At 41.7% G+C, this 24990-nt stretch overlaps 1 protein-coding gene across 3 annotated transcripts in view; it reads right to left on the reverse strand.

Annotated features, from left to right (window-relative positions):
- MACO1 (macoilin 1) overlaps window positions 1-24990 on the reverse strand; it is an 81452-nt gene that overhangs the window by 38664 nt on the left and 17798 nt on the right. For 2 of the 3 annotated variants that reach the window (XM_069079072.1, XM_069079070.1), the window contains 5 exons: window positions 20782-20923; window positions 19425-19551; window positions 15680-15803; window positions 12535-12713; window positions 9723-10221 (listed from right to left, as the gene is read on the reverse strand). In XM_069079072.1, the coding sequence (XP_068935173.1) occupies window positions 9723-10221; window positions 12535-12655 (620 nt within the window). In that variant the 5' untranslated portion in view covers window positions 12656-12713; window positions 15680-15803; window positions 19425-19551; window positions 20782-20923. The remainder of the gene's footprint in view (window positions 1-9722; window positions 10222-12534; window positions 12714-15679; window positions 15804-19424; window positions 19552-20781; window positions 20924-24990) is intronic. The other variant, XM_069079071.1, reaches the window with a different exon arrangement.

Here is a 24990-nt window from a genome sequence, read left to right on the forward strand (position 1 = left end):
TATGTCAACTTGGAACAAGTGCCCCAAGATTCTGTGTTTGATCCCATACTGATGGACATTTTAGCTAATGACTTGCATAAAGGCATAGATAGCAAACTTATCAAATTTGCAGGTGACACAAAATTGGGAAAAATAGCTAATACATTAGATAACAGAGTCAGGATTCAAAATATTTTTTGACAAGCTAGAATGCTGGGTTGAATCTAACAAGATGAAATTTAATATGAACAAACATTTGGGTTTGAAAGTTTGACTTCACAAGTATAAGATAAGAGAGGCTTGGACAGGCAATAATTTGTTTAAAAAAGATCTGGGGGTTATAGTAGACTACAATGAGCCACCCCTATACAGCCAGATATGGCAGGCAGACAGGCTAATGCAATCCCGGGCCTCCTTAATAGCTGTCAAGAACAAAGAAATGATGATCCTGTTATGATCTGCTTTGGTCATGTCTAATTCTGGGCACCTCAATTTTAGGAAGGATACTGTTGGGCTGGAGAACATCCCGAAAAGTGCAGCTCAAGTGAAGGGTCATGGGTATGAGGTCCAACTGAAGACTGAATGGTAGGATGTGAGAGCTGTCTTCAAGTATCTCAGAAGAGGGATTAGACTTGTTCTTCTTGCCCCCGAATCACAACTAGGAGCAAGTGCAGACATGACAAGGCAACTGAAGCTGGTCATAGGGACAAACCTACTAACAACTGGAGCCATCCAAGCGTAGAATGGGCTGCTGGGGGGGCGGCTGGGTGGGGCAGTGAGTAAGAGCACCGGCCCCAGAGTCGGGAGGATCTGGGATCGGTTCCGGCCTCAGATACTTAACACCCACACAAAAAAACTGGCCGTGTAACCTTGAGCAAGTTACTTAACCCCAATTGCTTTAAAAAAAAAAAAAAAAAGAATGGGCTGCTCGGAAGGAAGTGGGTTCTCTCTCTTAGAGATCTCCACGTGTAGGCAGACCACTCATCAGGTGTTCCATATAAGTGGCTCTTTTCCTGTCATGGGCTAGATGGCACCTGAGATTCCCTCCAGTAGAAATCGTGCGATTCTTTATGTTTCTATAAACAGCATAAGAAAGATCCAAGCGAAGTGCTAGGAGAGGGTTTGAGGCGGGAGAGCTCATCCATCTGGGCAGGGAAAGGGGAAAGGGATCATTTCCCCAGACATAATGTTGAGATCTCAGGGAAAGGATACCTGGCTTCTCCCAACAAAATGACTTAGGCAAGGCCCTAAGATGTGTGATGTGCTCATGGTCACAAGAAGCTGGGATCAGAACTCTGGTATAATCTTAATCTCACCTCCTTCCTCCCCTCTCAACCCCAACTAAATGCTGCCTTTTAAGACTGGATCTACACCTGATTAAATCATCCCTGGTATCATACAAAGAGTAATGGATTTGGAATTAAGACACCAGGTGTCAAATCCTAGTTCTGCTACTAACCACCCATGTGATTCTAGGTAACTGGTTTAACCTCTCTGGGCCTTGTTGAATTCAAGGATCTCTGAAGTTCTTTTCCACTCCAGATCCTGTGACCACATTCAGGACATCTGAATAGTACTGAGTCCTGTAGGGGAGAGCCAAGAACTCACTTTACTCTCCCAGCACCTCCTTCCTTGAAAACTAGTTCTAATCATGACTGAACTCCTCCCTCCACCCTGGCATCCCCTTCCCCCATAATAGAGAGTAAAGCAAAAGGTTCAGGAATAAAAATGCCCTTGATGCCTTTGTTAGGAGTAAAAGTCAAATATTTTCAAATCACAGCCTTTTAAAGCTGGAAGGTAGCTCAGAGCTCATTAGGCCTGACCCCTTCATTATCTCCTGGAAGAAACTGAGGCTGAGAGAGGTCAATAGCTGGCCTGTACTCATACTAATTAGCTAGTAGGTGGCAGGCTATAAAAGAAATTGATCTACCAATTCTAAAAAAATACATTCTGCTACAGTTTTTGGTGCTAAGGCATAAAGTTAGGCCCTGATAAGTAACTGATAAGATATTTATTTCGGGGACCTAGCTTTTTGCCAACAAAAAACGCACATGTTGCTTATGTCTAATTACTGCGCATTAACAAGTACAAATACCTAAAAAGGAAGCCAGTTACCAGACTTGCTTAAGCAGAGAAGTGAAGGAGGAGCAACATTGGCCTGGGGGTCTGGAGATCTGACTGTGTGACTGTGGTAAGTCAACTGACCATTGTGTGCCTATATTACTTCTCTGAAAATAGAAACGTTGTAGTTGATGATCTCTAAAATTTCTTCTGGCTCTAACATCCAATTTCCTAAGGCCCCTCCCAGTTCTAACAACCTCTGTTCTAAGTCTTTTCTCAGCTCTTACATTGTGTTCTAAGGGCCCTCCCAGCTCTGACATCCTGTGTTCTATGGCTCTTCTCAGCTCTGACATCCTGTGTTCTAAGCACCCTCCTAGCTCTGACATTCTCTGTTCTAAGGGCCCTCCCAGCTCTGACATTCTCTGTTCTAAGGGCCCTCCCAGCTCTGACATTCTCTGTTCTAAGGGCCTTGTCAGTTCTGACATTATGTTCTAAGGTTGCTTCTAATGCTACTACACTCTTTTAAATAGAATTTACCACCTGCTCTGATTCTAAATTTTACTCAGAATTTTGTTAATGAAATTATTTCTTGTTCCCCATGTGAAGGTGGGTGAAACTAGATGATCTAAGGTCAAAGTTCTGTGATCTAAAATGTGACCTCTTTCCAAAAGCACTACAGACACTGCTAGATGAACCTGACAGATACAAAGAATAAGTACCACAAGCTAAAAAGATGAACCTTTTTCCTTTTGCTGGAAGACAGCACAGACAGAAGCAAACCCAAGAAAGAGAGTGCAATTTTCCTTCAGCAGTTCTACAACAGAATAATTTCTGTATCCTTACCTAAGGCTGCTAACACCCTTCTCCCCTCTGGCCTCTCCCACTGCAATAAGCTCCTTTTCAAGCTTATGCAAGTCGTTCTGCACATGCTCCACTTCAATCTTCTTAAAACTCTGATCTGACGGTGTCAATGATCCTGTTGGAGAACCTGCAGAGGCCCATTCTGGTCTTCCAAGTAGAAGGACAAACTCCATAGCTTGGAGATTCCAAAGCTTCCCCAATCTAGTCCCGGCTCAGTTTTCATCAGCGTGGTAGACTGGAAAGAGGACTGTGCTTGAAGCCAGAAGACCTAACTTAACATTCTGGATCTTATACTTAGGAGCTTTGGGACTTCACACTCCTTGGACCCTCAGTTTCCCCACCAGCAAATCGCAGCACTGGAATGAGATGATCTCTCAAGTCTAATGTAACTCCGACATGCTGTTTCTTACCCAGACCTAAAAAAGAATTTCCTCTACAACGTTTTCAATAAGCAGTCCTTCCTCCAGGTCTGCCTGAAGAACTGCACTGATGGGAAACTCATCACCTGCCTTCTCAGGCATGCCACGGCACTCTGTGGCAACTCTAATTGGTAGGAAATGTTTCCTTCTATCTTGCTAAAGTCTGCCTCTCTGTACGTTTCCTTCATTGTTCCTGGTTGTCCTCTAAGGCCATGAAGAGCAGATTTAACAATCCCTCTTCCCCCTCAAAGCCTACCCCAACTTATTCGCATATATTCTAGTCTCTAGTTCTCCATAATTCTGGTGCCTCTCTCATCATCATCCCCTACTGTTGACCTTTCGGACTTCAAAATCATGCCTCAACTGAAGTCTCATTCTGGAGCTTCCCTTGGCTCCTGGAGCCTGGAACTTGTGTTCACCATGAAATGTTCCAGCTCTGGAAAGCCTGCTCCCTTTCTCCCATTGGTGAATTTCTCTTGGAGCCTTCATTTTGTCAAAGGGTAGAGACTGGCTTGCCTTCATTCTTCTCTGTTCCTGACTCTCTGGACTTCAATCATGCTCTTGGGCTGGGTACCCTACCAGTCCTCATATTCTTCATCCTTCTTGTGTACGGTGTCTTCTCCTATTAGAATGTAAGCTCCTTGAGGACAGAGAGTCTTTATTTTTGCTTATATTTGTATCCCCAGGGCTTAGCACAGTGACTGACACACAGTAAATGCTCAATAGAGGTCTGCTTCCTTCCCTCATTCCTTCCTCCCTTTCCCTTTCATCTCCCATGCCTGAAATGAACTCCTCTGATTTTTATCTGCCTGTTGAAACCTATCCCATTCACCAAAGACAAGATCAACTGCTAAATTCTTCACCGAGTCTCCCCCTACTCTATCTCCCTTTGAATTTTTCACCTGCATTTTGTTTGGTATTCTCTTCTGTATTTTACATATTCTAATTTCAATTTATATTCCGTGGGCATGTGCCTTTCCCCACTATTCTGCCAATACTTTGAGGCCTCGAACCATGCCTGTGTCTCTCATTTGCGCCTCTCCTAGGTCCCAGAAGAGTATCCAGCAACAAAGCGGGAGCTCTGGAATGTTTTTTTGTCTCTGTCCCAGGCCTGGCCCTAGCCCATGGTGGTGCTTCATGAATGTTTGCAGAACTGAACTCAGGAAGCTCTCTTTTTCATGCTCTCTACATGTGTCTTATTCTCCATTCAACATTAGGCTCTAGAAGGGCAAGGCCTGTCTTGTCCAGACTCAGGATTTAGCACAGTGTGGTCTGCACACAAAAGCCACTTTCAACAAATATTTGTTGACTTTCAATCTCAACCTTAATCAGTTCTCATGCTAATAAATGAACACTCAAGAAAAAATGCCCATGGAGCCTTTTCCACTGTTTCCTTCCCAACCTTCCTCAGTGGTTGAAGTATCTGACCTCTCATGATCATTTTATTCTTAACTAGAATATCTTCCCAAATAAAAAATTAAGGCATATTCAATGACCCACAGTAATTCAAACAGAGACAAAAAGAGAGCTGTAAAGAACCAAAATAAAATAAATGATAAGCCAGGCAATAATGACAGGCCACTTTCCTGTTGTACCTTCTGGTTATAAAGCTCCTTCTTCTTTGGTCTTCACAACTCCTCTCAGGGAGGCAACACATATTCTTCTCTCCATTTCACAAAAGAGGAAGCAGGCCCAGGCTTAGAAGTCCCTACAGTCACACAGTGAGTTGGACAGGCCAGAACTTACATCCAAATTGACTGACTCAAGTCCAGGGTGCCACTACACCACACATACCTTTCTTTATGGCATGTATTTTGGAAGAACAAAATGGGGGTTTCCTTTGGCTGTAGGATATGGTTCAGATTAGGTGACAATAACTCACATTTCTATTGTGCTAATAAGGTTTACAATGTTCTTTTCAAGAGATGACAACTTTTTCTCACAGATACCTGCATGACCTTCAAACTAATCTATCCTTACCTTTACCATACTTAAATAATGCCCTCTCTTCTCTCCGTCCTCCCCAAGCAGCACCAGATCCTGTGTCTCTAATTTTCAAATGGAGGAAATCAAGTGAAATAATATATGTAAAACACTTAGCACAATGTATGGCACAGAGCAGGCACTGAATAAATGCTTATCCCCTTCTCTTCTACTCCACTTTAACTTCTCTGTCTACAGAGTTTCCAAGCCTTGAAAGTTTTCTTGTGAATCCCAGGTCCAACAAATTTAATTTCCAACAGTTGGCCAAAAGGGATTAATTTGGAAGTACTCAGAAAGGTAGATTTTGGGGGTTTCTTCTAAAGTCATTTAACTGATTCCTCTAAAATGCTGATCTGGAAAAAAGTAAACCTCATCTTCCAAGTCAATAATTCAGATTTGTAAGGCATAGACAAGTCAGGGTCTCACTAGTAGTTATTTACTACAAATGTGGTAACCGTGGCACAGCTTAAAAAAGTGAGAAGCCAGGATGTAAAGCCAGGTTTCCCCCGATTCGGAGGACAATGCTCCATACTATCCCCCTCTACTGCCTCCTAAGACATAGCTCCTCCCTTTCTAGAATAATATGATCATCCCAAAACACTCATTTTTTAGGCCTCTCTGAGCTTACTTGTAATGGGACGATTCCTTCTTCCTTCGCTTTCTGCAAGCCTCCTTAATCTATGTTGGAAACTCTTGATGCCTTATGCCTGTAGAGCCAGAGTTCTCCTCTAGCTAATCCCTAGCATCACCCTGCTTATCACATCAAGGATGAGAAGCCAATCAGACATGCTTGAACAAGAAACCACTACCCCCATCCCCTGCAAAAAGGACAATGCTCTGTGGTCCTTGGCTCTATGTCAGGGAGCTGTGCTGGGAGAGGCATCGGTCACACTGACTAGTGGGCTGTCCCTCTGCTGAACCATCCCTGACTCCTTTTATGCCTCCTCCCATGGTCTGAAGACCCCTGAGCCCAAGGCTTTGATGACCTCCTTAGCTGCAGCTTTCTTTTGCTGCCCCTTGGCCTATGCCTCCACCCAAGGATGTCTCATGTTACACCTCAAGTTTTGCCTACTATGACTTAAGAGACGCGCTGTAATAAAGGCCTACTGCTTTTTAAGCATTACTGGCCTGTCTGACTCTTGTGAAAGCTTCCTTTAAGTCCCACAGAAATGGACTGGGACAGAAACACAGTCTAGTAAGCAGATAAGACACCAACACAGCTATACCACACCATGTGGCATAGCAAGTGCATTATGGAGTTACAGAACAAAGTGCTATATGAGGTCATTCAGTACAACTTCCTAACACAGTCAGTCTGGGGAAGGAGAAAGGCCAGAGCAAGACAAGTGAGCCTGAGGAGGTGAGCTCTGGGTGGAGGCCCACTTCCTGTGACAATTCAATCGAATGTTATAGCCTTCAGAAACTGTATGGGTAACTTCTTAAAACAGAATATTCTCAGCTCCCTCTGAGTGGCACTGGGGACTCTTCCTGGATCTCACAGTACAGTCTCCTAAGGTAATCTGCTGGTGGGGTCAGCCATGAAAGCAGAGGCCCCACAGCCTGGCTGGAGCATCTCCTCCCTGGGGCACCAGAACACACTGAGCCTCCTGGGTTACAACCATCGCATCTTCCACTGCGAGGGGACCCCAGAGGCCACGTCTAAGTATACCCCACCCCAGACAATCACTCATCCAGCCCCTACTTCAGGATCACCCCAATGGGGAAACACTAAATGCACTTTTATGCCTCACAATGAGCCAAACTATCTATATACCTTTCTGAAACTCTGATCTTCTGGGAGTTATGCCGTCCAGTACCAATGAGGATAAACCTACTCCTTCCACAAGACAGGTATCTCAAATATGCAAAACGTCATGATGAAGACCTGCCCCACCCCAAAGCCTTCTTCCAAGCTAAACATCTCTGCTGAATGCACTTTAGATATCAACTTTAAGAAGTCCTCCGGTGGTACTCAGAAGTGCTACTACTCCAGGTGTGGTATAATCAGCACAGAAGGCAGCAGGACTGTCCCATCTCTTGTTCTGGCCAAGGAACTTCTCCTAGTATGGCCTAGGAGCAATCCTATGAAGTTATTTTGATTGTCCTTACGCTTTAGTAACAAAAAACAAGTCAGGTAAGGTAAACCCTTTACTTCAGAACATCACGTCTAGCACTTAAACAGGATATATTGTTCTTGCCTTTTAAAGGACAGAGTTTGGTCTGTTGTGTCTGTAAGGAGAAACTTGTTTTAGTTTGGCTATCAACGTTAGGCTATTATAAAGTCCAACTTCCTCATGCTAAAATCTCAATAACTCATGGCAGGGTGGCTCTCTGTTTACTGCAAGTCTAGTCTGTTTGCATATCACACTATATCAAAAACGAAAGGGTGGCCAACAGGCCCTTCACAGCCCTGACCAGCCCGCCATCATCTGGTTCTCCCTGTGACATGTAGGAGGATCCACCATAAAAGAGTGGCTACGGTTATAGAACTGGCATGGACAGCAATAGGCACAGTCCACTGATGGTGGGGCATACCGTACCTGCTGAATCTTTAGCTATGGCACCCACAGACAATTTAGTCATTACCTTTTGCCATATTTTTCAATGGATACAAGTCGGATGAATTTGACCTAACAAATACAGAGTAATAGGTATAAGGAGAAGAATCAGGCCAATATTATCTCAGATGAGAACAAAAGAAAACAAAAATAAAACAAATCAGTCATTTGGATACCACAGTTTATGAGGAAAAATGAAATTCCTTCTAGAGTTCCCATTTTTTACCAACACAAAAAAAAAATGGAAGCATGAACAATATTTTTTCTTTAAAAATAAAAATGAAGAGAAAAGTTCCAATCTAGAGAGGCTAGAATGTTAGCACCAATTCACAAGGAACTTATGACTCATCTAAGGCAGAAGCTTGCCTTTATAGGGAAGGACCCCAAGGCCTTAAGAAATGGCAGAGTTGGTACCCAAACCACCTGACTACCAGCCCAATACTTGAGATCGATCTCCCATACTTTCATTTTGAGGATATAAAAACAGATCAATTTCAATTTGCATTGTATATCAATAAATTAAGGCTTCAGAATTACAAACTATTACGTTGCAAAAGAAACACCGGTCTGGTAGTCAGCAAAGCTGTGGGACGAGTCCTGACTCTGGAACTGATAGCCTGTGTGACAGAGGTCAAGTCCCTTTCATTTCTGACCCTCAATTTCTTCTTCTGTAAAAAGGAACGGTTGGATTAGATCGGGGGATCTTAATCTTTTCTGTGTGATGGATCCCTTTGGTAGTCTGTGAAGCCTATGGACCTCTTCTCAGAAGAATGTGTTATATCCAAATAATTGTGTATGTTATTCCCTCTTTGAGCCAATACTGATGATAGTAAAGTTCAAGCGATGCCCACCACCCACCATCCCATCTGCCCCTCTACGTCTTTCTAGCCTCTTCATGTGAAATAACTTTCCCCATTCTACTCCTCCCTTCCAGAAGAATCCTAACACATAGGATTACAAAGGAAATCAATTATACTGAAACATAGTTAAGAACCTCCAATGATTAAACAATCTCTAAGGTCTGTGCAAGCTCTATCATTCTGTGACCCCAAACTAGGAATACATAAATGTGTCTTCAGACATAATGCAGTTTGAATTCAGGCAGGACAACACAACAAAATCACTAAGCCTCTTTTCTCAGATATGTGACTATCAAATCAAAACGTCTGGACCAACACTCTTCTGACACTGGACTTGCCTATAGACAGCTTCTCAAATCTCCCAACCCAATACTCTCTACTTAGAAGGAAAGTAACCCCACAACAACTAAGTGACAGAGAACACAGGCTAATGGTAGAAACAAGCCCCAAGGGGAAATAACAACAACTGTTCTTCCTTTTAGAAGCTGTCTCACAAATACAATCATCTGAGAGACCAGGGTCTGAGCTCTCCTTCTGGGGAAAGTGTGCCAAGAGAACTTTGGACAAACAAATGGAAATGGCCAAGAGTAAAGAACATCCTTTTAATACCTATAAAAGAACCCTATTCTGTGAATGCTTATCCAATGTGTACAGGAATAACTATTCCTTCTTCTTTAATTCATGTTCCCAACCCCCTCAAACTTCCGCCCATGTTCCCAGTCCAATCTCTGCTACAATGGCACACTTCTAGAAAAAGAAACAGTTCCTCAACCTAGTGCTACACAACTCTATAAAATGAGAAAGCCACAACCACTGCAAGGTTCGAGGCTGCTGTGTCTTATCAACAGGCTGGGAGGACACTAAACGCTGAGAACTATTAAGATCTGCTCAAGAAACAGCTCCACAGCAAGTTCACATGGGACCGACTGCCTGTCGTCCAAGGCACACCCGAGGTGACTGAACACACCACTCACTGCCTGGGCGTCATGCTGCATACTTACCTCACCAGGGCATCTGGCTTGCTCAGCTGGTTGTTAGGAATACAGTTTTCCATTAAGTCCTTGTGCACGCTCGGGCTTTTGCTGGTGCACTTCTGCTTTTTCTCATTTTTACTGGACGAGGAAGGGATGCTCCCGTTCGTGGTGCTGTGACTTCGAGGGGAGGAGTTCACAACACCACTGGCATTTTTGTAATTTTTGGATGAGGCAGTGCATGAGTCCTCCTTTAAGAGGTTTTCTGTACTTCCTACCAGGTCATTATTCAATCTTTTACTATTGATATGGTTTTCCATATATTCAATTTCTTGTATTTTAGAGTCTACAGGCTGTAAAATATTGTTATTTATCCCAAGATTGTGTTTCTTGGCATCTTTTTCCTTTTCTTTCCCCTTTTCTCTGTATTCTAGCTCTGGCAAAGTTGTAGATAACTTTTTGCTGGTTGGAATGCCTCCGTTGTGGTGTAATAGCATCGAGGAATCCACATCAGACAATCCTTTGGCTGCTAGAAGATCAAAAACAAACAACACACAGCAGGGCTTAGTTTTCTACAAACAAAGAACAGATTGATTCAACACGTTACGTTATCAATGCTGGGGCACTCCCTACACAATTTGCATCTTCATTTGGAAGCAATGACTAGAGTACATTATACAGCTTTGAAAAGCAAATCTAAGTAGGGTTGAGGAGCTGAACACTTGGAAAAATCACTTTCATGAAAAGTGCGATAGTCATGTTCTTATGAAGTGACAAGATCGGAATTATATTATGAAGTTGTCCTTCTTAAGATGATATCCTGGTTAAACAAATAGCTCCAGGAAGACATTTACTGAAAGGTAAGCAACAGTATGGTGGAAGCATAGTAGAAAAACACTAGACTTGTAGTCTAGAAGATCTGTCGTCAGAAGACCCAGGCACAGCATTACCCTTGGGCACAGCATTCACCTTTACCTTCATTCAGAGTCTCAGTTTCCTCATCTGAAAATTAAGAGTATTACAATAAACTTGTTTCACAGGACGGTTGAGGAAAATGCTTTATAACCACAGAGTGCTATAAAAATGTGAGCAAATATTCATGGGCATGTTGGGAAAAAGGCAACTCAGATATCATATCTTCATTTTACAGATGAAGAAATGGAGGTGCAACAATGTTAAGTGATCTGCAAGGTAACTCAGGATGTCGTAGAAATGGACCCAGCACCCGGATCTCCTGATTGAGGTTTTTCCCAACATGGCACACTGCTTCTCCAAGAAAAATACTTAAAATTCTTTTTTTGTCCAGGCTGGTGATTTTGTTGGGAACCCACAGGAAAGAAATTTCCTCTACTATGACAACCAGGAGACTGTGCAACGAGACCACTTGCAGGGGCACTGAATGGTTAAGTCACTTGTCCAGGGTCACAATATCTAGCCGAGGCAAGATCTGAACCCAGGTCTTTTTGATTCCAAGGGCAGCTATCTAGCCACTACACCTCCTTACTTAAAAACAATAAAGAACTATATTCATGTGAACTATTATTTTAATTATAAGCAAATTTTAAAATATGATTGCTAGTGAAATAGAAGACTCCAGAATTTAAACAGGTAGTCAATATCGCTATATTGGGAGACTTAAAAGGAATTTCCTTAGTTGCCTTCATATAGAAATTCTAATTATTTCTGCCAGGGAAGGAAATAGATTCCAAACTATTCTCTGCCACATATACACTGCTCTCAAATTGTGATACTTTCTACCTCCATTCTTCATCCATGATGTTCCCTATGTCTTGTCCTTCCTCTCCCCATCCTCTGGTCCCAAGTCCCTATTCATCCTTTACAGCATGACTACACCCTGCCACCTCATGAAGCCTTTCTGACTCTTCCCACGCCCAGCAAGGTGGTTTACCTTCCCCAGTAATTCACAGAGCACTCGGTTGTTTTAACACGACTAAGTGTTAGGATTATTTGCATACGTAGCTAATATTCCCCTACTAAACCAGAAGTTCCATGAGGGCAAGGAATATGCCTTATCTAAACTTTGTCCTTTCTCCAGAGACTGACTAGCACAATACTCACTCAGTACAAGCAGGTGCTTAATAAATGCTTAATGAACTGGATTTAATTTTGGGAGTGGCTTGAGTTAATTTCCCTACAGTTATATGAGCCAGTCAGCCAGAATGTAGCCAGGTTCATGGGATGTATACACATTATCATCCTGTTCCTGAACCAAAGACACCAGATGCCACTGTTAGTGCTCCCATTTCTGTTAGCTAAGGGCTCCCAGTGGCTGGGTCTCATTAGGATAAGCCCCACTTCAAGGCCTCATTTACAGAGCACTGAATAAAACCAATCTGAATTGGGCCCTGCTATACATTTCCCTCTCATCTTCATTCTGGCTAAATTCATATATACACACATAAATGTATGTTTGCATATGTATATATGTGTATAAAATGCATTTCTATACACACACACACACATCTCAGCATCCTCACTTCGGTACTGAACTAATAAATGTTCATTCAAAGTGCCTACTTTGATACTAAGAATAAAGAGCTAAGCACCACTTCAGGTACACACTCTCCTAAGGATGGATAAGAGCCTTCCTCAATATGGCGACTCCCATTTCTAGACCACTTGAGAGTTCAGAAAGCACTTTTCTCACAAACCCTGATGATGCTGGGAAGACCAATATTCTCATAGCCGCCTGTGTGTGGTCACATGGCCAGTGGGCGGGGCAGCCCACATCTGAACCAGGTCTCTGGAGGCCAGGTCCAGCACTCACTGCATGCGGGCACAGTGAGGGGTAAGGCAGCAGATAGGGAGCTTTCAAACCTACCTTCCTCCGCCTCCCTCTCTTGCCTCTGCAGCATCTGTTGCTCTGGAGGGAGAGCCTGTTGAAGAAGCTGCATGTAAAATTCATTCTCTTTCTGCACCTCTTTTTGTTTTCTTAACCGCATCTTATAGCTTACGTAACTTTTGAAGCCAAAGCCCAAGGTCACCACAGGGTACCCAATACTAGAAAGAAGACAGGTCAGTCAATAAAAGTAAGTTAACAAGAGAGAGACCACGTGTTTCATGTACCTGTAAGTGTACCTACAACCAGAATGAGGAAGAAATTCTAGTTGATTGTGATGTTGACATCTACTCTAGGAAATCATTCATTCATTCATTCATAGCAAAGCACTCTACTGGGGGTTATAGAAGATATAAAGGTACAAATAATGAGGTCCTTGGCCTCAAACAGCTAATAATAGGAAATACTAATTCTACTAATAGAAATGAAAAAGAAACGTAATATGAATTACGTCACTTATATCTGAATAAATATAATATAGATCATAATATGACGAGTACCTATGAGAACATACAAAGGGAAATGAAACACTGTCAACATGCAGAAAGAAATGTGGGAGGAGGAAGCTTATTCATAAAAAACCAATGAGACTGAGTCTCAGGCAGGTCTCTGGAGCTCTCTGTGACTTCAATCACCAATGACCTGACATGTTCTTTATCACCATTAGAGAAACTTGATTTTCTTATAAAAGTAATCAACTAGCCTAGCACAAGCACATGCATTAAAAGAGGAAAACTTAGCCCTCTTATGAGCATTTCAAGAGCAAAGGCATATTCTAAATAACACTGCTAACCTAATTCCACATTAATGTTATTGAACTATCATAACTATATGCTACTGTCAATGTCCCAGAATCTCACTGTAACACTCTTTGGTCAACTGCCATTGTGAGAGTGCCTCTATGGAAGTGACTAGTTCCTATAGTACTGCTTCCCTTAGTGTTGGACAGGGTGTGTCTATATAATTCCATTCATTCATTCATTCATTCATTCATTCATTCATTCATTCATCCATCCATCCATCCATCCACCATTAAGTACTGACTCGTTGCAAAGATTGTCTTTTAAAAATATTGTGTGAAAAGCACTGGACCTCCTTCCTTTGTGTGAATATAAACTGATCTCAATGTTAGAAAAACAAGTCCAATAGGCCATCATCCGAGACTCTTGAGTACCAGAAGGCAGGGTTCAAATTCAGGCGAACACTTTAGCTTTTTAATCTTCTTGTTGCTAGAAGGGTACCACCATCACCTATTTCTGGAAAACTGTTCTGCAAACACAATACCATAACCTCAATAAAATCTTCATCTAGATCAGAGATGTCAAACACGTAGCTCAGCAAACAACACTCTTGAGAGTGAGGTCCCAACCAGACTAAGATGTAATTGGGAAATACTTAACAAAGTAAATAAAAATATAAAAAAAACATAATGTTAATATGTGGTTTTCTAAGTCAATATGCACCCACAGGGATCCTTATGTGCAATTCAGTGGGTCCTGTTTCTATTTGGGTTTGACACCACTGATCTAGATAAACATATAATGGTATCAACACCAACACCTGGTTGGTATCACATCAGGAAACTAGTTAGCGTGAACTGTCCCAGTCTTCGGGAAGATGACAGGTTGAAATGTTTTCAGTCAACTCATCAGCCAACCTGATCTCACTTTCACAGCCTGAGAAAACAAACACTTTCATAACTTGGGAATATACTTTGTTGGCATCTAAATTCTATCAATTCCAATAATGAGTCCAAATGTGGGCATATTACAAAAATGAAAGTAGTAGGTTATACTGGGCTTATTTTACTCATACAACTGTGCTAAAAGTACAAAAAAGTACCTCTACATTTCTGGCTTAAGATAGAAGTTAATGGGGCAGCCAGGTGGCTCAGCGAGTAAGAGCACCGGCCCCAGAGTCAGGATGACCTGGGATTGAATCCGGGCTCAGATACTTAGCACCACACCCAGAAATAACTGGCTGTGTAACCTTGAGCAAGTTACTTAACCCCAATTGCTTTAAAAAAAATAGAAGTTAAATTTTTATTTATGCATTAAATATTAGCAAACACTGATATGTTTGGGAGAAATTCTATTAGGCAAACTGTTTTTAGCAATGGGAACAAATGACAATTAGCTTTATTTTAAAAGATCATTATTTGCATATTTCAAAGGAAGAAAAATATTTTCTTGATTGTTGATAACTTGTGTAGCACACATCTAAATACCAATATTTTAAAGTACTTTTTGGGGGGCCTAAAATAAAGGTATTTGTTAGTTTCTCCTCAGAAACATTTCTTACTCTGAGTATCAACTGTAATTTTAAAATAAATTTTTATTGACTTTTGTTTTTATATCATTACAAAATTTCTCAATATATCCTTCGCTCTCAAAGAACTGTACCTTATAGCAAAGAATAAAAAAGAGAAAACAGTTCAGCAAATCTAACTCATACATTGCCAAAGGCTGGTTTTCTCTGCAGTGTTCCACAGCCATAATCTCCAAACTGTGTAACAATGAGGGAATGGAAATGGTATGTAAAGTTTACAATGCACTTGATTTCACTGGATGGAATGATACTCCTCTGTTAAACTATGAATAATAATGAAACCCTATGTTTACCTAGCACTTTAAGGCTAATAAAGGATTCTATCCCATATTTCATCTCATGCTCCTAAGAATCATGTGAAGTAGGTAGCATGACCTCTAATATCCCTACTGCACAGCTAAAGAAATGGAGGTTCCCACAGGGTAAACAGCTCCCTGAGAGTCACAAATGGAGAGTTCTGGGAGAAGAGACAGGAGCCTGAAGGCTGACTCTCAATCCAGAGCTCCTTTCTCTACACCACAAACTGATGTGAATCAACAAGGATTTGCTGAGGATACTCTCTGGGCCAGGCCCTGTTTTAGGTCCTGGGGAGACAAAGACAAAAATGAAACAGGCTTGCCCTCAAAGAGCTGACAGTCTGTCCAGAGAGAAGTAAATATAAAGTATCATGGAAATTCCAAGTTCATTCTTTATGAAAATCATTCCCTCATTAAGATACACTTCAATGCTTACAATATGTAATAAAAAAGCTAAAAAGGCATTTATCTGAAGACAGCTTAGTAACACACACAATACTCACCAGTGAGCTGCAAATGGACGACAGAGGTCTACATGAAAGTTTTTGAGATCTTTAAATCTAATCGCTGCTTCAATATAAACAAAGAGTATCCACAGGGACACTGTGGGCAAACACACTCCCCTTTCTGCAAAAATAAAAAAGAAAAGAAAAAAAGCACCACAGAAACAGATATCAGCAATACATTAACTGAAGCAACCCTGAAGCAGATCTTGCTTCAGTTCCCATGATTTCCATTAAAGCTTTCAACTTGCTGGGTATTGAAAAGCCATTCAAAGAACCAAGTAAAATTTCTTCCAGATAAAAGGAGAATTTTTGTCAGTTTTCTAAAAGCCCAAACTATGTGAAATATATTACGGACCTCACTCACAGCATCATACAATTTAGAGCTGGAAAGGCCTTTTGAGACCATCTAGTCCACCCTGCTCTCTTTTACAGATGAGGAAGGTTAAGTCCTAGGGTGGAAGGCACATGTAGGCATAAAAGACAAGGCTGAGTACTTCTTATCCAACACAGGTGCTCTCTAGAGATTAAAAAGAAAGAGGGGGAGGGAGAGGGAGAGAAAGGGAAGGGACAAGGAGAAAGAGAGAAGGAAAGAGAGAGGGAGATGAAGAAAGGAAGGGAAAGGGAGGGGGAGAGGGAGTAGAGAGAAAGGGAAAGGGGGAGGAGATGGAGAGAGGAAAGGGAAGATAGTGAGGGGAGGGAGAACATATGTACTAACTTGATTAGAGGAGGCATGAGAGATTACTCAGACAGGAAAAAATAATAACTACAGAAGAGTGCGTTAAGAAAAGAGAGAAAAAGTGCTATCAGTAACTTGGAAATATTCAAAATCCTTTTCCTGATGGTAACTTGGATGAGACTAGAACCACAGGATTTGGAAGGGATATTCTGTGCCATCAGTTCTAAGCCTTTGCTTTCACAAAGGAGGCCCAAAAGAGAAATGCTCTGCCCAAGGTCAGTCACTAAGGAGATTAGTGGCAGAGCAGGGGCCCTCACCCAGGTCTCCTAACCATCACCCCAGTGCTTTCCCTTCATACCACAGTGCTGTAACAACACACATCAGCTATTCCCCTGAAGACAGGGATCACTACCGACAGCATTACTGTAGATCCAACACACAAGTGTAGAAATTGGCTTCCCCCAGACCAAAGAACAGGAATGCTTCATGTGTATGTATATAAAAACATAACAAAACCAAGCCATTCTCAGGATGGCAGCCTTTCATAATTCAGTTATAAGCCCTTCTCTCTCTTAGAACTTTTCCATTTTCTAAGCTACCAAATTAACCTTCCCCATTTCCCCAGTACCTTCTGGAAACACCTTTTAATTGTGCTCCACCCTTTCCACTGTAATTTTCCCACCAAAGAAAACTTCCTAGAGCAATAGGAAGACAGACAAATCCCAGATTTATTAAATCACACTCAATCCTGTCCAGCATAGCAAACTGTGGACTCAAAGGTTAAGAAGCATTTGTCATTATAAGTGAAAATCATGTTAACTTGTTCCAAATATCATTTTGGATCCTAGAACTTCAGGAGGTGCTATCACAAATAGAGGCGCCATTCCTGACACTCACGCGGCTCAGACCCTGTGGATAACACCATAAGCCATTTCCAAACAGCTCTAATAAAAATGGGCAATTTACTTTTTTCTTTCAGTTGCTAAAACAGTCACAGACTCATAGCAAATGAAAGCTGGACGGGATTGTAGAGACCAGCCAGTGGAACCTCAGAATCCTTCTGGTAGCATCAGGTCAAGAAGCACTTCCTTACTAGTGCCAGTCAATGTTCCAAGCCCTGCATCAGCACCCCCACTGCAGAAATTAGAAGACTGAAGCCTGGGAAGGGGAACCTGTCTAAACGCTACACCGATCCAGCAGAAGAGCTCCTTTTTAAGAACAACACCCACAAAATGGAGGTTCATCCTGCCCCGTGTGCTGATATGGAGAATGGGACTGGCTGGCGGGGCTTTACACATGGTCCCTATCTCCAAGTGAGTAACTAGCAGCACGTGGATATCACAGGATAGGCGAGTGAGTGTGCAAGCTTCACAAGGAGGGATAACGCAAAGCAGGCATCACTGTCCAGTGCACAATGAGAAACACTGACGGTAGAGACCATAAGTGAGCTAGGACTCAGATGTGGGTAGCTATCATGACACCCCACCAGGTCACGGGAGAAACACTGGGCCGCCTCAAAAACAAGCCCACTGTGTGGGAGGGGGCCCAGGGAACAACACAAGTTTTTTCTCCGTATCCCCAGTGACTAGCACAGTATCATACAAAGCAGATCCTCAATGAATGCATGTCGATGGTGGAGTGTTCTAGGCAAAGGCCAAGTGCTGGTGAGCTGTGTCAGTCACAGGCTTCTCGCCTGCCACAGCATCGGTCCACCATCTGAGGCCCAGCCTCGCTAAGCAGAGGTCTTCAGGAAGGCCAAGGCCCCTCGCTGCAGTGCTACAGGAAGGCTGGCTGCTCAGGCCCATATGTGACTAGATGGGCCCAGTGGTCCCTCCCAGCTCTCAGACGCTGAGACTCCCTAAGTCTGGAGAGGCTCATCACCACATGGGCTTTTGTATGATAACTGTATTAGCAACTGTCAAAGCATCTCTAGGTCCTGTGATTTCCACTACTGGAAGGAGCACTCATATTCATAAAATCATGGCTCCTTCAAGTATTTAAATATCATACTTTTATTAAAGAATATGAACAGAAGTTGTTCTATAAGACCTCAACTTTGGAGCAGTGTGGTGGTACACTGAATATAGTGCCAGTCCTCAAGCTAGAAGGACCTGAGTTCAAATCCAGCCTCAGACACTAGACCTTGGGCAAGTCACTTAACTCCAACTGCCTCTCCAAAACAAAACAACAACAAAACCCTCAATTTCTTCATCTAAAGAAAGATGGGCTGGACTAGATTATTTCTAAGGTCTTTCCAACTTTATCATTCTATGACAGGTTTATCATCACTTGTTTGCTTTTCATCACTGATGAAATCCTACGGGTTCAGAACTGGTCCAAGAGTCTGGTTTTCCTGGGCCTTTGAAGAAATATAAAAATCATACCAGCCCACTCTTTTCATTTAAAACACACAGTATCTGGTCCCCATATTATGAAACAAATAAGCTAAATTTCTTTGCTAATGGCCAACTATGAAGAACGAGTGGTTGTGGACATGCAACAGACTTTAAGACTGTATTAAAAATGAATTCCTAATTTTTTTCATTGAAAGTTTCACACTGAAGTTTCACACATTAAAATATCTACAGTTTAACTGGCAAATTACAAAGACAGTGGATTAAAAACTACTAAAAAATTTTCATCAAATAACTAACAAGATAAGCTAAAGGCCAATCCCTTGATGAAAGCAATCGAGACAGAGTAAATCTCTGTCACAGAATATGTTACATATTATAGGTCACAGAATATGAGACTAACCCCATCTACACTCATTTTTTTTTTACAGACAAGAACACTAAAGCTTGCAGAGAGTAACTGAATCAAGACCACTGTTAAAATCTGTTGAGATTTTAACCCATGGTTGTTGATTGCAGAGACAGGTCTCCTGCCTCCCAGGCCAATGTTCTTCCATGACCCCAAACTGACTCTAATAGTAATCTGGAAGACAGCTTTAAAATGCACACATTCATCCTCACTCTATCACATTTTATGCAAAAGTTTTTTCTCCTGTTTTGGAATTCAAAACTATTAAAAGTTCAAGCTCATTTAAAAATCCAAAAGTCTTACCTGTGTGCCAGACGTACTGTACCCATACATAGGTGCTGGCAGCAAAAAACAGCCATTGTATAGGGATGAACAGGAGACATATTATGTTTGAGGTGAATGCTACACAAACAAAAAATACAGAGAAGGCCTGAAGGAAAAAAGCAAAACAAAATATTAGATCATGAAGTACTTTCCATCAAACAGGCTGTTATACTTGCTAAACAAGTAAACTACTAAAAGAACTGAATACAGTTAAATATAGAATAGGTTAACAACATTTAAATTCAACGTGAATATTTAAATGAGCGGCAGTTAATTAAGCACAGGACTATGTCTCTACATCAAAGATTACTGCTATTTATAACGCTTAATTCACCAAGGAGAAAGGGATCTGAACAAAGAGGATTAGCCAGCACTGACCCCATATAAACACCACAGGTTTTAGACCTGAAAGACTTTGAGTTTTAACACAAAGAGGTATGATCTTTTCTCACCCAACTTTGCTACTACAAGGTTTCATGGAAGACTTGTCTCTGTCTCCAAGGAAGGAGCAGAGGCAGTGATCTGACAATAAGGTTAAAGCAGCTAGTCATTTTATGACACTTTCCCGCCATCAGCAGAACCTAAGATGTAGATGGTCTTTTCAAGCCTCGGATTTGCACAGATCCATTTGCAATCTTTCAGGAGGCTCCTTTAGCAGACTAAGGTACCAGAGGCAAGGTGAGTGTAGGAGGGATCCAGGGAGGTTCTACTTGTGAGCATGCTCTAAAACCACATTAACTGGCCCACAGCAGCAATCAAACTTCTGACCGTGGCTCTGCTTTGACCCAATGAACTAAACAGCCATAGGTAGTACAGCAAAAAAACAAAATACAATAACAAAAACACACAAATGTGTGAGTGTACATATATATATATATATATATATATATATTATATGTGATTATATAATGAGAATGCTGATAATAATGGCACCTTACAAATTCATTATCTCACCTGATCTGAATCAATACTTTTGACTATAGCAAGATAATCATTAGACCCAACTCCTTGAACCCAATTCTGCCCCTCAATTTCCTTCTATCAGACTAAAGGATAAAGAATGTCATAAGATTCTTAGGAAAGAGCATCTAGTCTCTTCATTTCTATAAACTCCTAAGGAGTTTTGGTTTTGCCTCATGGAACGAAGCAAAATGCCATTTGGAGCTATACTGGGGTGGAAGACTAAGGTAACGAAACTCGATTTGTGCCCATCTACCAAGATCTACCTGAAACATTTCCATTACAGCCAGTAGAGGTTTCCCTTGAAACGACTATGAAATGAAATTTATTATATATTATGTACATTGTAGTAGGAAATAATTTTTAGTAAACATACCAAACCCTGATATCTGAAGGAGTCATAAACACTTCTGATGAAAAGCCAGAATGGCCACAGGTATTCAAATCTGAACTCCAGGACAAAATCTGCCAGCAACACAAGTGCCCACACTACCAGGAATTTCAGGTATAAAAATGTACTGCAAAAGAAAAGAAAAAAACAAAAGTGTTAATGCAATGGCAGTTGTGAAGAGCTAGAAGAAGAAAATCCACTATTACTGATTAAGAGAAAGATCTAAATAACTGTGCTCACCAAGGGTGACAACTCAAAACGTACGTAAGGATCCCTGTAGGCAGCAGAGCGACTTGAAAAACCACAGGCTAACATTCTCTAGGTTATACTCTATTTTTATTTATTTTGCTAGACATTTTCCAATTAGATTTTAAACTAGTTCAGGATGCACACACTTGAGAATGTTGTGGGCCACGTGAGGCCTATGGGCTGTGTGTTTGACACCTCTGGTGTACATCATAAAAATAAAGAATGTAAAGGATAAAAGGAAATGCTAGTATAACCCACCTAACTCAGTTTTTTAAAAACTACTTCTTACTTAAAGTCCCATTTATTATCAAGACAAGACACATACTTCTGTGCCAAGTCTGGCAATGACCAAAAGTACTTAACTACATTTAGGGTGGCTAAAACATTTAAATTTCACCACTATTTAAAAACGTGTTATTTGTCTGGCTTCAAAATAGTGCAACACTCTCAAAATTATAGCTTGCAAGCTGTTCTTCATTAGAGGAAAATGTCATGGTTGAAAGGCCTCAAATTTGCTGTTTCCCCACCCCTTTTACATCTGTTTGCAGAGTCCGTGAAGTTCTTGATGCATATCCGTGCATGCTTCAAGAGTTCAGTCTGTTTTTCCTTTTCTCCTCTGGCCACTCAATGCTAATCTGCAGGCAAATAAAAACCAAACAGCCATCCAAAATAGCCAAGGGTAGTGAAAGGAACTTAGGGACCAGATGTCAATTACAAGCTTCCTAGAGAATTAAGACATGATAAAAATACTGCACATTTACAAAAATCATATAGCATTTGGCTATGTTCCTTGCTAATTCTCCCTGCCTCTCTAAGATCCTTTTCTCTCCCAATTCTCTTAGGAGATAAAATAGAATAATAGGATGTTAGAATTGGAAGGAGTCTTAGAGACCAAACACCCTCATTTTAATATGTAAAGAAAGCCTAGAATTGGAAAGTGATTTGCCCATAACTAAAAAGGAAGCACAGATTAAGTAAACACAGGAATAAGAGAGGATGAGAGAAGACCTATGGGATCAGAACCAGGAAATCAGGAGACCTGGGTTCCAATTCAGATTGGCTCTGTTGCTTAGAAAGATCCTAAAGTCAGGAATGAGCAGAGGAATGTTTGTTTAAAAAAAAAATCAGTAGTCCAGTTTGGACTTAGCTGCTTCCTCCAGAAAGCTGAACTAGATGCTGGATGATCAATGTTCTGTGTAGTTCTAAGATTCATTCATTCATTCAAATATTTTTAAGATCCTGAAGTTAGTATACATACCTCATATTTATTATCTCAAAATACATAAGACTAAGGAAAGGACAATATTTTTCAAGCAAGCCCAGTGTTGTTGATTTCTCTGGTCACTTACACTGCCCTATGCTGAGTAAATCTTTAGAATATATCTAGTAATACCCCCCCAAAATCCATTTTGCTACCCCTATCAGTTCTGTACTAGATGAAATTCAAGTTTTTAAAAATGTACTAAAAATCTGTTAGAAGTGTCTGAAATGTACAGAATAATTTTTCCTTGAGTTTTAATATACATTTCAATGCTGAAATAATAGAGGATAAATTCAATTCGCTAAAGGAAATTATTCATTCATCAAACATTTAAGTGCCTAATAGCCTTGTGGGGGTATACACAAAAAAATCAACAAGTGTTCATTAAGCACCTACTACATGCCAAATACTGTGCTAAGTACAAGGATTATAAACATAAAAGCCCCTAGACCTCAAGTAGTTAATATTCTACCAGGGAGTATAAACATATCTGCAATTATGCAAATATAAGATAAAAACAAAATAAGGGCCAAGCAATTTGGTGGCAGGAACAAAAAATGGGGAAGGAAGATCAGAAAAGGCCTTTTGAAGGAGATGACACCAGAGCACCTTGACTAAAGCCCCGAGTTCCAAGAGGTTTAAGTGATGAGGGAGAACTCTGCTGGCATGGGGCTGGGGGGCAGTTCACAGAGGTAGGCACAGACTGTACACAACACCAAGGGGGCCATTTTGGTCATGATGCAAGGTGCCGTAGGCTGGGGCCAAAGGGAGAAGGGCTTTAAGACACAGAGGAGATTGTATTCTACCCTAGAGCCAACAGGAGGCTATCACAGTCTCTTGAGGAGGGGAGTGATCACTTTAGTAGCTGCACAGATGATAGAAAAGGGAAAATCTAGATGCCCTGAAACCAACATGGAGACTCCCACAATCATCCAGGTGAGTAGTGATGAGGGCCTTAATCAAGTGATGGTGTTGGGGATGGAAGGAGACTGAGAGGTACAAAAGATGCTATGAAGGGAGAACTGCCAAGATTTGGCAAGTGGTTAGGCTTGGTGGTGAGGGAGAGTGAAGAGTCGAAGAAAATTCAAAGGCTGCAAAACTGGGTGACTGGAAGGATGGTTGGACCCTTGAAAGAAATGGGGAAGTTTGGAACAGGGATAGACTTAAGGGGAAAGAAGATGAGTCCAGGTCGGGGTACAACGAGTTTGAAATGGTTACAGGATTTAGGAGAGAGACCAGGGTCAGATATTAGACTTGTGAATTATCTTCATAAAAGTGGTCACTGAACCCACAGGAGTAAAACATGAGTCATCCACACATCCATCTATCCAACCATCCATTCATCTGCCTGTGAGCATTTATTAAGTGCTTACCAGGTACCAGGCGCTGTGCCAGGGATACAAGGAAAGGCAAATGCTGTCCCTATCCTAAGAGGCTCACATTCTAATTCTCTGAGACAACGTGCAAACAACTATGCACAAATAACACACTGGAGGCAATCTCGGAGGGAAGGCACTACCACCGAGAGGGTGCTGGAAAAGCTTCTTGCAGGAGGCAGGATTTTAGTTGAGACATGAAGCCAGGAGGCCCAGGATGGGGCATGGGGCAAAGTCAGGGGGAAGGCTGAGCAGCAAGGAGTCCGGGGTCACTGTAAAGGGGAGCAAGGTACCAACAAAACTATGGAGGTGGAAGAAATGGAGTATAGAGGCCTTATACACCAGAGAATTCTCTACTTGACCTGGGAGGTAAGAGGGAACCAGTGGAACTTAGTGAACTGTCGAGGAGGGGGGTGGTAAAGGGCGGTGACATGGTCAGAACTACACTTGAGGAAGATCACTTTTAACAGGCGAATGATGACGAACTGGAGTGTGGGAAAGAGCTAAGGCGGGGAAGCCGATGCACCTTGGCAACAGAGTGGCTGTGGGGTAGGAGAGTGACCAGTCTAGGACGACACCTAAGCTGTGAACTTGGGTAACTGGGAGGATGATGGGGCCTTCCACGACATCAGAAGGGGAAAGATGCAGAATTCCATTTCAGACATGGTGAGTTTAATATGTCCACAAACCACAAAGATTTTGAGATGTTAGAGTTGGACCGACCTGATATATGTGTGTAGAGAAATTACTGAATGAGCAGTAAGACTGAAAACCCAGAGAATAGTGTCCAAGAGGGTGGGTGGTCAACACCATAAAATGCTTTGAAGAGATCATGAGGACTGAAGAGTGACAAAAAGTTGGTAAATCTGACAATCAGAATAGCATCAGGAACCTTAAAGAGAAGAGTTTCAGTTGCACGTAAGGTTGGCTGGTGAAGAGTTGGGGAAATGAGGGGAGAGACAGCAAGGCATAAATGCAGATGTCTTTTTCTAGGAATGCTGCAATGTAAGGGAAAAACAGGATGCCAGCTTCAGGGGGTGTGATTAAGAGAAGACTGAGGGGAGGTCCTGCATATGTTTGTAGGGAGCAGGGAAGGAGCCAACAGATAAGCAGAGTCTGAAGTCGAGGAGCGTGCGTGGGAAGAATGATTACAGAGACCATTCACAAGGTAAGTTGGAAGAGGACAGAATCACAGGCACAAGACAAGGCTCTGGCTAAGAGATTGGCCAGCTTTTAGTGAAAGACTAAGGGAGGCAATAGAGATAGGGGGTTTTGAGACCTAAAGCAAAAGAGAGGAAGAGCCCTCAG

This window comes from Petaurus breviceps, unplaced genomic scaffold (genome assembly GCF_028583685.1).
Source record: "Petaurus breviceps papuanus isolate PSGF00001 unplaced genomic scaffold, PetGlider_PUasm1.0 91041, whole genome shotgun sequence".
Classification (NCBI taxonomy): Eukaryota; Metazoa; Chordata; class Mammalia; order Diprotodontia; family Petauridae; genus Petaurus; species Petaurus breviceps.